General features: G+C 39.0%; 1 protein-coding gene across 1 annotated transcript in view; it reads left to right on the top strand.

Annotated features, from left to right (window-relative positions):
- Nucleotides 1–15,734, top strand: part of Mpp1 (MAGUK p55 scaffold protein 1) — a 31,415-nt gene that overhangs the window by 10,841 nt on the left and 4,840 nt on the right. The window contains exons 4-9 of the mRNA XM_059251043.1: nt 972–1,057; nt 4,313–4,381; nt 11,096–11,292; nt 12,865–12,971; nt 14,890–14,970; nt 15,549–15,629. Of these exons, the coding sequence (XP_059107026.1) occupies nt 972–1,057; nt 4,313–4,381; nt 11,096–11,292; nt 12,865–12,971; nt 14,890–14,970; nt 15,549–15,629 (621 nt within the window). The remainder of the gene's footprint in view (nt 1–971; nt 1,058–4,312; nt 4,382–11,095; nt 11,293–12,864; nt 12,972–14,889; nt 14,971–15,548; nt 15,630–15,734) is intronic.

Raw genomic sequence — 15,734 nt, 5'->3', positions numbered from 1 at the left:
CTTTTCAAGATAGGATTTCTCTGTGTAGCCCTGGCCATCCTGGAACTCGCTCTGTAAACCAGGCTGGCATTGATCTGCCTGCTTCTGCTTCCTGAGTGCTAAAGGTAAAGGCATGTGCCACCACCACCTAGCCCTCTGCACCTTCTTATATATTGTTTTATAAGGATATGTTTCCCATTTAGTTAGTGATGTCTGTATGCACGCATTACATATGACTGATATGTAACAGTAAACAAATCTGTATCTGTACCCTCCTGGAGTAACAGCTTAAATGAGAAAACCAAATTTAAGTAATTATAATTAACTATTGTATTTCCTTAATGTTAGAGTGCCAGCAATTTTCAGATGCATATTTTAGGGAGCAATGAGAGAACAGAATAATAAGTTAAAATATGGCATATTTTCAGCAGCTGGTGATAGCCTGTATGGTACTAGAAACTATTCCTAATGTTGGAGTATGGCTATTCCAATGAGTCTCCTACCTCATTAATTCCTTACCCTTTTATTTTTTACTGTTTTTTTTTAATCCAAGGTAACATGACATGAATTTGGTAACCAGCCTTCACATAGAATTTTAACATTGACTAACCATTTAAGAACACATTGGAGGTTTAGTTTAACAATAACTAAGAAACATTGAACTCACTGGATAATAGTCTCCTGTGGTTGGTTGGCAACTGTTCTAATTCCAGGAATACAAGGATGAGATGCTTTTACAAAGCTCTTGGATGACTAATGTCAAGAAGGATGTGGCAGTATTGAACTGTCCTAGATGAATTCAGAACCATATTTGTTTTTTATCTCTTAATTAAATATTTCTAATGAATGAGTTTTATTTATTTTATAAAATGCCCTAGATTGTGGTTTCTTTTGTGTGGTATTCTTTTTGTGTGGTATACTGACAGCTCTTGTTTGAATTGACAGCTCTTATTCTTTTGTGCATTGAGTTTTTTTTGTTTGTTTAATGGCAGGCTCCCTTCACGTGGGGGATGAAATCCTAGAAATCAATGGCACAAATGTGACTAATCACTCAGTAGACCAGCTGCAGAAGGCAATGGTGGGTATTTTCTGTACTAGATAAAGATTGTCTTCTGTGTTCGTGAAGGGTTAATGGGCACTGGTCTCATTTTATCTCATTTCTCTGCAAAAGCATGGTTACCTTATTGAGAGGGCTGTTATCACTTCTGATATTCTGTCCAAGAAATGATACTTCTCTGCGTTAATTTAGTAAAACTGCAAAGCAGGGCCAATAACTGAGAGCATCAATCTCACAAAATGACCAGAATATTGCGCTGGGCATCTGGAGATTGTAGTGTGTATTGTTATTTCTGAATCTTTACTTTATTCTTGCTCTATGGTTTTGAACAGGTGAATTAGCTTCATTCAATCTGTATTTTCAGAATCTGTTATCTGCAGCATTGTACTTGGTGTTTGTGCTGCCTCTCCTGTTTGCCCTTCTTGATTCTTTGCCATCTTTCTTGACTCTGTCTTGTGCCTCAGCAGGCTGACTGTAATGTCTACATCAGTTGGGCTTCAGCAAGCAGTTAGAAAAGGTATTTATGTCCCTATTCTTACTTGCCAAACCCGCTCCTGTAGGTACCAGTTTCACACAGGTGTGGGCATCCTTAAAAGATCCAGCAAAGGAGAGAGTTCTTCCTGAGTATATGCACGCCTGTGTGAATACATCCTTCATGAAACTCTTCAAACTCCCTTTTTGAATGTGCTACCTAATTATTATTGGATTCCTCAGTAATATCATAGTTAGTACCAGGAGTGATGTCAGAAAATTGGCCCTTTAAGTGGGCTTATTGTAAATGAGCATATGCTGAGAAGACAGTACACTAGAAAAGAGCTACTCATTCTAGAGAAACCTAATTTTTATTAGAAAACATAAGCAAATAGGAAACCAGGCAAAATAAACAAAAAGCTACTGACCAATAAATTTTTGAAAATATGCTTAATTACTACTGCACAATTCATCCTAGGCAGGCTATGGAGTCAGTGGTCTAATGCATTAGAAATATATGATATATACACACTATGGAATACTGTCCTGTCTTATACAAGAAGAAAATCCCATTATTTGTTATAACATGGGTGCACTAGGAAGAGGACATTATATAAATAAGCCAGACACAGAAAGATAGACATCATATAAACTGATATATATGTGGAATCCAGAAAGGCAAACGGTGCTGATCAGAGGCTGGGATTGGGTGGAGATCATGGAGGAATGTTGGTCAAAGGCTATAAAATTCCACATAAATAAGAAGAATACATAAAAAAAAACTCTGTGGATGGGCTGGAGAGATGGCTTAGAGGTTAAGAGCAATAGCTGCTCTTCCAGAGGTGTTGAGTTCAATTCCCAGCAACCACATGGTAGCTCACAACCATCTATAATGAGATCTGGTGCCCTTTTCTGGCCTGCAGGCATATGTGCAGGCAGAACACTGTATATATAATAAATAAATAAGTCTTTAAATAAATAAAGGTTAAAAGGATTTTAAAACTCTGTGGTACCACATGGTTATTATAATAACTATGAATTATATTATTAAAAAAATGCTGAGAGTAGATCTCGAGTATTCTCACAACAAAAATAAGTAGTAAGGTAATACATATATTAACTGTTTAGCCATTATACAATATATACATAATTTGAAAACATTTGTATGTGATAATTATATGTATTTTATTATTCAAATTGCAAGAAAAAAAGAGAGGATGATCACCTGTAGTTATGGTGACAAAATTACAAAATAAATCATTGAGCTGGGTGCAATAGCTCATACCTGTAATAACAGCTCTTAGGAGGCCAAGGCAGATTATCACTTGAGTTCCAGGCTAGCCTGAGCCATGTAGTAAGTTCCAGGCTATATTCCAGAGTGATACCTGGCTCAAAACAAGCAAACAAAACCAAAATGAATATTTTTTTTTAAAAAAAAATATAACAAGTTAAACTTGTATATACTTCTAGTTGTGGTAGCACTTGGGAGCCAGAGGCAGAAATGTTGTGGGATATTTGTACACTGTGTGAAAATGTGTTGCTGTGATTGGCATAATAAAAAGCTGAACGGCCAATAGCTAGGCGGGATGTATAGATGGGACTTCTGGGCAGAGAGGAAATTCTGGGAAAAAGAAGGCAGAGTTGCCAGCCAGACACAGAGTAAGCAGCATGGGCAGTATGGAGAGATGAGGTAATGAGCCACATGACAGAATGTAGATTAAAATAAATGAGTTAATTTAAGTTATAAGAACTATTGAGATAAGCCTAAGCTAAGGCCAAGCTTTCATAATTAATAATAAGTCTCCATGTTATTTGTGAGCTGGTTGCCCAAAGAAAAATCTGACTACACAGAAGGATCATTATGAAATATTTACATTGTATGAAGATGTGTCACTGTAATTGGTTTAATAAAGAGCTAAATGGCCCATAGCTAGGCAGGAGAGAATAGGCAGGACTTCTGGTAAAAGAGAGGAACTTGGGATGAATCTAGGCACTTGAGAGCTGCCAGCAAGACATTGAAAAGGTTGGACATATGGTACAAAGGCAAGGTAACCAAGCCATGTGGCAGAACATAGATTAATAAGAGCAGGTTAATTAAGGTATAAGAGCTAGTTGGGAAAAAGCCTAAGCTAAGGCCAAGCTTTCATAATTAATAAGTCTCTGTGTCATTATTTGCAGGCTGCAGTCCTGATTAGAAAATACTACTACAGATCATAGTTTAAGGCAAGCCTCAGCTATACAGAAAAACAAAAACTAAAAGAAACACAAAAATACATATGTGTGCATCATATTTATACATAACTATAATATTTGCAATGTTCTCATTGGGGTGGAAAAAAGTATATTTGTGCTCATTTTAGGAACTTCTGGGGGCCTTTTGGGAACCAAAAGCAAAAGAGAAAGTTATGAGCTTTTGCTTTATTATTATTTTTATTTATTTATTTATTTATTTTTTGGTTTTTCGAGACAGGGTTTCTCTGTGTAGCTTTGCGCCTTTTCCTGGAACTCACTTGGTAGCCCAGGCTGGCCTCGAACTCACAGAGATCCACCTGGCTCTGCCTCCCGAGTGCTGGGATTAAAGGCGTGCGTCACCACCGCCCGGCTGCTTTATTATTTTTGTCTTCAGTTATGCTGGCAGAGGGAGCATATGACACTCTCATGGTTCAGGAGGTAGTATCTGACAAAATCTCAAACTATGAAGATGATTCTATAGTGAAAAGCTCTGATTCTATAAAACCCCATGTCACCCAAGTTAGTTCTTTTAGTTTTCTTTACACTCTCATTTTTCTTTTCTTTTTTTAATAGAAGGAAACCAAAGGAATGATCTCATTAAAAGTAATTCCTAATCAGCAGAGTCGTCTTCCTGCGCTACAGGTATGTAATGCCATTTTCTCTGTTGTGTTGTTTTGTGTTCTTTGAGATTTTACTGAAAGTGACACAATCCTATAACTTTAAGTTCTGAGTCTCTCACAGGTGCTTAGCTGCTTGGCGTAGGATCCTGTTATCCACTCTCTCAACTAAAATAAAAGAGCTCATATCCTTTTCTTTTCTTTTCTTTTCTTTTCTTTTCTTTTCTTTTCTTTTCTCTCTTGTGCTTGTTCATGTCTATTCAAGTGCACATGTGTGGAGGGCAGAGGACAACCTTGGATGTTATTCCTCAGGTGTCATTCATCTTTGTGTGTATGTAGGGGGTGTGCTTATGAGTGTGTATGCACATGTGCACATGTGTGTGTATGAGTGTGGACACCAGAGGTTGATATTAAATGTCTTTTATTTACCTCACTTCACCTTTTTTTTTTTTTGAGGCAGTGTCTCTCAGAGAAACTGAAATTCACTGATTTGGCTAGAATGGTTGGCCAATGAGCTTTAGGGATTCACCTGTCTCTTCTTCCCAAATCCTTTTACCCTAATACTAGGATTACAGGAAGCACATCATTGTGCCTAGCTTTTTGAGTGAATTCTGAGGATCTGAACTCAGGTCCTCATAGTTGTGTGGTAGGCACTTTATCAACTCAGGTATCTCACCAGTCTCCATTTTGGAGGGGACAAAGTTCCACCCCACCCCCACGCTAGTCTGAATCTCATCAATTAGGTTAGGTTGATTGGCTAGTGAACCTCCTTCTGTCTCTGCCTTCCCAGCTCTGAGTTTATAAGCGTATGCCACTAGGCTCAACTTTTTAATGTGAGTTCTGAGGATCAAACTCAATTCCCTCATCCTTGGGAGGCAAGCACTTTATCAACTTAACTGATCAGTCTCCTCATCGCTTTATTCCTTTTTCTTTGAGGAAGAAGACAATGATGGAGGTGATAGAAACAGGTTATTAGTAGCTAAGGAATAGATGGAACAGGACCTTGGAAAATGAATGTGCAAAAGTTTTTTAAATACCAAACTGGAGAAATGGCAGAGGACCTGAGTTTGGTTCATAGTACCCACATCAGGTACCTCACAGTAGTCTATAACTCTAGCTCTAGGGGATCTGATCTTCTGGCCTCCACAGGCAACTGTACATGCATACACGTAAGTAAAAACAGAAATAAAATAAATATTAAAATATCAAACCTGAAATTTCTATCATAAGTTACCTGTAGTATGGTAGTGTAGTCTTAAACTTTTAAATTGAAGTTTTGCTGTTTGTGTACATACATATAACAAAGTGAATAGATCACAAGTATAAAACTGGTTATGTATTCATAAACTGAGCACATCCTTCTAAATAGCACCCAATTCAAAAGACAGAATATGTCCAGCAGCTATGACTCCTCACCGCATTTCTTTAAGGCTCACCACAACCCTGACTTGTAACATAAGAGAAGAATTTTGCCTCATTTTGAAATTTATATAAATTGAACTATATAGTAGAAATTATTTTGAATGCCACTGCATTTATTCAGTATTATATTTAAATGAGTCATCCAGGTTACTTGTAGCAGTAGATGATTCAGTTTCTCTGATTCATTCTAAAAATGTGGGGCAGTTACTCATCCATTTTGATGTTGATGGACTTTTGGGTTCCAGCTTTGTTTCTGCTATGAACTTTCTTTTTTTTATTAGAAAAATTTATTTCTTGATCCTTCAAAGCTTATCAGCTTTGATTCCATTTTCAGCACTACTCCATGTATGTCACTCACCCCATATTCCATCATCTCTTACTTATTGCTCTTATCTCAAAGGGAAAACCAAATTTTTAACCATGTAACTCACAGGCTTCATTCACAAGTTGATGCCACAACTAAATAAAACTTTAACATCCTGGTGAGTAATACATTTGAACAATTTGCGACAGACTCAGGTCCACTCAGTAGTTTCAGTAAAGCCACACATTTAAGAAGGGGTGTGAGTCATTCTCTACAGCCAGCACATCTGTACTCATACCATGAACTATTCTACTTCCTTGATTTGGTCTCTCTAGGATCAGGCTTAAGTAAAAAGTAAGTAGTCTATTCAGAAAAAAATCATAATTTGCTCTGTCTGAAAAGAACGATGCTGTTATAAAAGCAGCATGAGGCACCCATCCTAGAGTTAGGAGAAACCGCTGCTTCTGCTCAGTCAGCAGTGCTCTCGTGGGATCACCCAGAACTTGTTAATTCATGCCCTAAACAATATTAAATACTGTTTACTCTTATTATCTAAACAGGCATAACCCAAACTAGGTAGGCTGCTGCATTGCTGGGTTTCTGTTGTCTCCGGGTAACAAAGAAAAGTGCCAGTGGTTTTAGTCAGTGACACTGCAAATGTCTGGAAGCTTTTCTTATTTCTCAATTGCTCCGATGATTAACATCAGGTTACTAGAGACTCGATGTGGCTGGTGCTGAGCTGGAGAGAAATCACTCAGGTAAGCTGAGGCTACTCCTTCTGTTTCTCCATCTGCTGAGCTGTTAACACAAAGACACATTGACATCAAGGAAGACATGGAATGTTTCATCAGTAAGATTATGCTGCCCTAGAGACAGATGTTAGGAAGCGGTAATATTTAAAAATAAAGAGATAATCACATGCTTGAGGGGAAAGAGGTAAGGGAGAAAATTAAAAAGGAAAATGGAAAGACAGAGAGGACCATGTGGACACACAAAATGGAGTTGGAGCTCTGCCTCAGGCAACCCTTCGCCCTTAGACAGGCATCCTCCACACACTGAGGGAGATCTGTAAGAATTACTTATCAGGGCTGATATGGATTACAGAGAACAGACTTATCTCTTGTCATCAGCTGGTTAATGTCAGGGCTTAGATGTAAATCCATACACTCCAGTTTCATAAAAATCTAAACATAAATGGGTATTTTGGTAATTAACATTCAGAGAACATGAAAACATTACTCAGTTCTAAATTGATCTACCTGTGACTTCTGCAGCGTCAAAGCCCTTTGCCTTCACTTGTATTTCCTAAGTCACTAAACAGGGACTACAACTGAAGGTTAGATAAATATTTACAATTGACATGTGATTGTCATATATTAAGTCAACAACACTGAACAGTTTTAAACAGCAGTCTCCTTTCTGTGACATTTTAACATTGTTTTGCACATAAAGGCAGAATCTGAACGGGAGCAACAGGAGCCAGGTTGGGCTGAAGTCCCGAACAGCTATTTGCCGCACTGCTTCTGTTTATCTATCTGTAAAACAGAGAGAATTAATAACACCCACCTCACAGGGTTACCCACAGGATACTTGTTAGTAAATGCCGTAGCACTGCGTGTGCACTCTCCAACCTCAAGACTGGCAAGTGACATCATTACAAAGAAGGCAAACACAGAGACAGAAAGCAACTGATGCGAGCAAGCAGATGACTGTCCAATTTAATTACTGCTTGTTCTTTTCTTAAAATCCATACATCTGCTTGTGTGCTGTAGTAGAGCTCTTCTTTATCACATTCTCCCACTGGGAAAGGGGGAAAAATACCCCTTGAAGGCAGAGGACAGGACACAGGGAGTTCCAGAGAAAGCGAGAGTAAACAGACAGCTTGCACTAGAAGAGGAAGGGAGAAAGAGGTCTAACTTGATGGTGCCAACTACACTCTTAATGATGGAAACCCAGATAAATAAAGGCAAAATCTGCAAACTGGAAGCTTCAAGAGTTGTCCCTGCTTTCTGTTTGGCATTTCTAGGAGACAACTGTGCCACATGGCCACAGGCCAAGGTAGGACCACTGCAAACAGTACAATGGCGGCAGTGAGAGGAGGCCAGGGATGCTCTGTCACAGCAGGCCTCAAGCTTCCTTGGCTCTTGCACAGCAGGTTCTTGTGCTGAGGTATTCCTTCATGATCACAGTAGCTTTATGTGGAAGGTCATGGAGAGTTGAAAATGAGAAGCCATTCAAGTCACTGTGAGGTAACTCCAGAGAAGACATTGCAGAGTAGACTGGCTAAGCCAGGGTTTGTTCACAGGATAGATGTGGCTGAGACATGTAGACAAGCAATGCTGGAAGTTGAGGGTGTTAGAATAGAGATGCAGGGCCGGCCCTGTTGCTCTTCATGATGGGTTAATTTAAGTGTAAGAGCTAGTTAGTAATAAGCCTGAGCTATCGGCCAAGCACTTATAAGTAATATTAAGCCTCCAAGTCAATTATTTGGGAAGTGGTTTCTGGGTATTTGGGAACAGGCAGGCGGGAGAGAAACTTCCACCTACAGTTGGCTGTAGGTTTTTTTAGTTTATTTTTATTATTTTAATTATGTGTCTGATTGTATGTGCACATGAGTGCAAGTGCTCATAGAGGCCAGAGATATCAAGATTTCCCTGGAGCTGGTTGTGAGCCACCTAATATGGGTGCTGAAAGTCACACTCAGGTCCACTGGAAGAGCAGTACCTGCCATCTGAACCATCCCTCCAGCCCCAAGCTGTAAGGCTTTTGAAGGTATTCATTAGATTCAAGGAGCTCCCTTCTGTTCCACATTTGTTAAGATTTTAGTATTGGTTGAGTGTTGAATTTTATCTGTGTACCTAGTGACAAGATCATGTGATTGTTCTCCATTCTTTTATGTTAATGTCCCAAACTTTGTGTTGCTGAACTAGATCCTGTTTGATTGTGACTTCATATCCTTATGATAAATTGATGTGTTTGATTTATTATTTCATTCTGGATTTTTATATCCCTGATCCTCAGAGAGAATGGAAGGCTCTTGTTAGATTTGGGTATTATGGTTATGAGTTGGGAGGCTCTAGAATTCTCTGCTATTTGTATTTGGGTGAGAATAACCTATTTCTCCAACTGTTTCAAAATTTGACCAGAGAAAAACCATCAGGTCTTGTCAAATGTATTGGTGTGAAATTGTTCATAAGATGACTTTTTGAGTGTGTGTATACATATGCACATGTGTGTAAAGTTGTGTGTACTCTCAAAGACAGAGAAGGACACTGGGTATCTTACATTGCCACTCGATGTCATATTCCCTTTAGACAGGGTCTCTTACTAAACCTGAAGCTCACCATTTCAGTTAGGCTAAATGACCAGCAAGTTTCTGAGATTCACCTATGTGCCCCTGTCTGTTGAGGTTACAGATGTGGGCAGTCATGCCTAATTATCACAATATCCTATTAAAACCTTTTGAATATCTTTAGGATCTTTACTAGTAAATTGTTTTTTTATTTTGTTTTTGGAAACAGGGTCTTACTATGTAGTTCTGGTTGTTCTGGAACTCACTATGTAGACCAAGCTGGCCTTGACCTCACAGAGACCACCTGCTGGAATTAAAGGAGTGGGCCACTACACCTGGCTTTTTTACTAGTAATTTGTAACCTTTGTTTTCTTAATTTCATTAATCTTTTCAAAGAACCAGTTGGCCCTTTTTGGTTTTCTAAATGGTGTTTTCTATTTTAATTCTTGCTGCTCCTTATTATTTCTTTCCTTATTTGTTTGAGCTATATTTGTGGTCCCTAATGTTATTACCACAGATAACCAGTGTCCAAGTTTGCTTTCTGTTCCTGTAATAGAACATTCTGACTTAAAGCAAATTGGGAGGAAAGGGTTTATTTCAGCTTACACTTCCAGATCACAATGTATCATTGAGGGAAGCTAGGGTAAGAAATCAAAGCAGGAATCTGAGGCTGGAACATGGAGGAATGCCATTTACTGCCTTGCTCTCTTGTTTGTTCTCTGCTAGCTTTCTTAAACAACCCAAGCTTTCTTGCCTAAGGATGATGCTGTCCATAGTAGGCTGGGTCCTCCCATATCGTCATCAGTCAAGACAATTTATAACAGACATGGCCACAGGTCACTCTGAAGCTATTCTTCACTTGAGGTTCCCTTTCCCAGATGACTCTAGGTTGTGTCAAGTTGATGATAAAAACTAACCAAGAAAATCAGTATTAAATTCTAGAATAATTTCTTCTAGTCATTTTTTTCTAGAATAAACATTTCTTTTTAAAATTTTGACCATTCTGGGATTATTTTGTTTAATAATGTTCTTATTTCATATAATGTCAACAGGATTGCCAAGGACATTAGATATTCCTCTACAAATTGGGTTTTTGTGTTACAAAATATATTGTATACTGGTAATATACTCAGCAGATACTTAACCATTTATCATGGACAAATAAGAATGTCTTAGGAAATTAAATTGTTTCCAATACTTCACTCTTGTAAATAATGCTGTGATACACATGCTTATCCACATAATCATTACTGGCAGCTCTGTTTCATGTAAGATAAATGCATAGTAATCAAGGCAAAGAATGTCAACATTTGAAGATGATGGGCACATTTATATTGCTAGACTGTCCTCTAGAGAAATGTTTATCAACTTTACCATATTCATGAGAGTATTTTGTCAAGGAAACAGATCCATTTCAGATGGATGGTAGCAGCTCTGTACTCTGAGATGGACAACTCAGATTCAATAGCTGGAAACATGTTGACCCAGAAAGGCATTTCATGGGAATGCCTTCTTATTAAAAGGATCAGTTTTGATTCTTCTACAGACACAACAGTAAGTAGTTAGGAACACTTGAACATTCCAGCTGCACATGTTTGGGTGTTCCCCTACCATTCTTGCCTCACGCTTGCTCATTTCCCATTTCCTTACAGCAGGACTTCTTATGTACATGCTCTAGTGCCAGTGTTTTTTCCTGAGGTCCTCTTTGCCTTCTTTTACAGATGTTCATGAGAGCACAGTTTGACTATGATCCCAAAAAGGACAATCTTATCCCTTGCAAGGAGGCAGGACTGAAGTTTGTTACTGGAGACATTATCCAGATCATCAACAAAGATGACAGCAATTGGTGGCAGGGACGAGTGGAAGGCTCCTCCAAGGAGTCTGCAGGATTGATCCCTTCTCCTGAGCTGCAGGAATGGTGAGCCACGTTTGTGCTGGTGGAAAGCCCCTGCTGTAGCTAATTGCTTAGCTTCAGAAATCTGCTGTTTTGTGTATATTTTCCATATCTCCTAAACATATGTCCTAGTTTCCTTTATATAATGGATGAGGAAGGGTCCACAGGAGCTGATGCTATTCATTTTAAGGCCATTTGTTGCAGGAAAAGGAGCCTTTTATGGGCCTGTTTCTTCAAATGCTCTCTCACCAGTTATAGAGCCCTCATCCTGCTTCCTGCACCCCTTCAACCACTCAGTACTGTTTTTATGAAAACAGTTACATTTTAAGTATATGTCCTTTATGCAGATTCTTGTCCTCCAGTCAGATTGCTCACTTAGTGCAAGGCTGCCCCACATAACCCTTACAGTGGTAGAAAAATCCATATCCACTGTTGACTTTCTGCCTCAAAGAGTGTTAGTTCCTATACCAGAACTAATTATTTCTTTTTTTTTTTGAGATTATAATATAATTACATCATTTCTCCCTTCCCTTTCTTCCTTCCAAACCTCTCATATATCCCTTTTTATACTCTTTGAAATTCATGACCTCTTTTTTCACTAACTGTTGATACACACACACACACACACACACACACACACACACACACACACACATTCCTAAATACATGAGTGTGTCCAGCTCAGTTCTCTATGAAATACCAAATGGTCAGCCCTGCAAACATACATACAGACCTTTAGTTTTAAGCCAGAGTTCTGTTTGATCCCATTTCCAATGATGATAAATAGCACAAATAAATGTTTAACATTAGAGCAACAGAGGAAATACAGTGCAGACCTTGAAGATATTGGTCAAAGCCATGAGCATGCTGTATCTTCTGGGCCATTTTCAGAGCTAACACCTGGTGAAGAGAATTGGAAGATCAGGAAAGGCAGATAGCTGAGAAAGACTCAGGAGAGCACAAGGTGAAACTGTGGCTCATGACTTATTAATGAGGCATAAGTCAATTTAGTAGACTGTAACAAGTATTTTTTAAGTGAGGGCCAGGTATCATATCTCAAGGCTGTAATTCAGAGTGCTCAGAAGGCTGAGACAGATTCAAGGCCATCTGGGCTACATAGACTCTGTCTCAAAACAAAAGATGTTGCATAGAAATATCAGTATAGATTACACAGAAATAGGTGGTATTGTTGTTATTGAAGTTATTGTTTTAGTCATGTATGTAGTTATATGTACATACCTGTGCTTTATTTATAGATTAGAGTTGTTGTGGACAATATAGGTCTTATGGTGAAGTGAGTGTCAGCCCAATTTTCCAGGTCTCAACTCAAAGGTGGAAGAATAGTCAGGCTGCACTAAGGTGAAGAAATTATTTTTTCCTCCTGGAAACATTTCCACTGCCAGGTGCCTGGGTGACCACATAAAACTGCAGAGAAGAAAGGGAAGTGGGTAAGGGCATCTCTGCCTGAAGAATTTTACAGAGTCAAGGAAGTAGGTCAGTCTCAAGATTTACTATAGAAAAGAAAGGAGGTAGCCTAGTCTGTCACAGGCTTTTACACTAAGGACCTACTGAGCTTTGGTCATCTGTTCCTCACAGGAGAGTGGCAAGTGTGGCTCAGTCTGCTCCAAGTGAAGCTCCAAGCTGCAGTCCCTTTGGGAAGAAGAAGAAGTATAAAGACAAGTATCTGGCTAAGCATAGTTCAAGTAAGTTTTCTGTGTCCCCTTCCTCCAAGGTCCCATTAGCATTAGTGTTTCCCCACCTCTTTAACCAGAAGGAAAGAGGTGAGGATGCAATATGCAGTGGAATGTATAGTATATAGAAAGTATTCCATTTCTTTTGGTTTTCCCTTACTCATTTCATCTTCACAAACTCACTGCAGTAAGAGAGACAATGCCAGTGCTTATTCTGGAAGGCTAGTGGTCTGTCCACTCCTACTCATCACCTCAACCCTCAGGTAACCAACTGAAAAAGTCTTCCAGACTTTTTTCCATAGTTACCTTTATTCTGCTTATCACCAACTTTAGTATCTACAGAGGACTGGTCCCAGTACCACGTGGCTATCAACATCCACTTTTGCTCAACACTCTCAAATAAAATGGTGTAGAATTTATATAGAACTTATGTATATCCTCCTGTGCAATTTTAAACCATCTTGATAGGTAGGCTGGGTGTGGTAGGCATACATCTTTAATCTCAGCACTCAGGAGGCAGAGACAGGCATACCTCTGAGTTCAAGTCTAACCTGACCTACTTATCAAGTTCTAGGCAAGGCAGAACTACATAGTGAGACCCTGACTCAAGAAAATCTTGATTTTCTAATACAGTGCAATTTCTGTATAAATAATCGTGCTATACTGTTTAGGGAATGATGATAAGAAAAAGTCTGCACATGTTCAATATAGATGCAAAATTTTTTTAAATATTTCATTTTGTGGTTGATTGAATCTGAGGAAGCAGGGCTCATGGATATGGAGGGCTGAATATATATTTCCCATATGATAAGTGAGTTCAAATGGGTTAATGATAATAAATGAATACTAATCTACCATTTATTCAATGTTTCCATCTTGTTGGGAGCATTTGAGACAGTGACAAGTGCATGAACAAATCATAGTACCTGTACTCAACATGGCCTAGGTATCTGTGAAGGTGCAGAAGAGTGTTTGCCTAAGAGCTCTTTTTCCATCTTAAGTGGTTGGGTCACTTTTGGTTCTGTTCCCTAAAATAAGGGATGTTTGAAGAACTACAGTTATGGTTCTGTATTACAGTTATAGCATTCTAAGTGCCTATGAGACAGCCAAGTTCCATGTTCTAGAAATCTGTGTTGCAAATAAAGAACCATTACATTACTAAGACTGCAAAAGACTGAAAAGGTCAGGTCAGAAGGATAGAGTGGAGAGCATAGAGTTATAAAAAATATATATACAAAATCAGAATTCTAAAGGCTGGCCTACAGAGCCTATAAAGAGTTCAGATGGAGGATGCTGGAAAAATCAAACCAAGGACTAAAAGGAGCATGTGCATCTGTAATACAGAATGAGTCTGCTCTCACATCCTGTTCTTCAATTTATTAGCACCTCCTCTAGCTGCTGCAGCCATTGTGCTAACATATCCAATTAGCAAAGCATTTTCTGCATTCCTTGGTAAGTTTGGACTTTGATTTTTTTTTTTCCATAACATAGACAGTGAGGCATGGAGTTGAACTGGAGTTTGGTGTGGCAGAGTCTCTGCTTAAATTCTAGCCCCTGCAGTTTGTTTCTTATCCAACATTCTAGATAGTTCATTGAGAATCTAAATGGGATCTCATGTCAGTCCTTTCCTCAGAACTCTCATAGGAGATACTTTCTGCTTTGCTTTATTATGTATCAGACTTCCTTATCACATAGAAATATCCAACATCCCTCCCGGAACCCCCCCCTCCCAATTTCATGCCCATCGTCTCTCACCCTGTATTTTGTTTTCTTTTTTTGAAGAAAAGGCCTCAGTGCTAGGATTGCAGGCCTGCACTACCATGCCCAACTTTCTCTCCTTGCTGGATCAGGTGTCAGCTCCTTAACCCCAGCTAGTGCTTTACCACCCCACCTCTGGAAATTAATATGGTTTGGTTTTCTTTGTCTCTAGTTTTTGATCAGTTGGATGTTGTTTCCTATGAGGAGGTTGTCCGGCTCCCAGCATTCAAAAGGAAGACCCTGGTGCTGATCGGTATCTTTTCACAGCTTGCTAATTCAAAAGCACAATTCTGTCCTTATTTCCATTCCTGTGTTATGTGTCCACCCTTCTTCAGGAAAGGCAGTGAGGAAGAAATGAAGTGTGGTCTCTTGGATACTTCATACCTCATATGTAGTTATAAAGTTTCTGGATCTTATAAGTAATCTATATGGATCCAATTCACATTACAAGTTTTTCTACTACTTAGCATCTAATTCTTTTAGATTAGGTTTGCTATTTGTCCACCTGTTTGACTGGCTTACAAAATAAACAGAAAATTCCACAGTAGCTGGTTCCTCTGTAGAAATAGCAATTATGTTCTACATCTTAACTTTTAGGCCTTAGAAAGACTTCTCACCCAAATGGATACAAAGGATTGAAGCTATTTGGTGGCCCCAAATCTTCTTGACGGTTCTAAGGATTCAGTTGTAGCCTAGATACAACACCAAACTGTTTTCATCTACTACCCACTTTGAGCACTGAGATATAGAAATCCATCTCCCATTCCCTGTCTTGTCCCCACTAATGTCTCTGGGTGAAAGTGATGGAAGCCTTTCTTTATCCTCACACAGGAGCCAGTGGGGTAGGTCGCAGCCATATTAAGAATGCTCTGCTCAGGCAGAATCCAGAGAAGTTTGTGTACCCTGCCCCATGTAAGTATTTCTCAAGTGCCTTGGAGGGGAACATTATGCCTAAGAAACAGGCAGCAATGTCATGTTACTGAATTTAGCATCAGTATTTTTCTGAAATGTCGTGTG

The sequence above is a fragment of the Peromyscus eremicus genome, chromosome X (genome assembly GCF_949786415.1).
Source record: "Peromyscus eremicus chromosome X, PerEre_H2_v1, whole genome shotgun sequence".
Taxonomy (NCBI): domain Eukaryota; kingdom Metazoa; phylum Chordata; class Mammalia; order Rodentia; family Cricetidae; genus Peromyscus; species Peromyscus eremicus.
The sequence above is the reverse complement of the archived record's forward strand: the minus strand, read 5'-3'. Positions and strand labels throughout refer to the sequence as shown.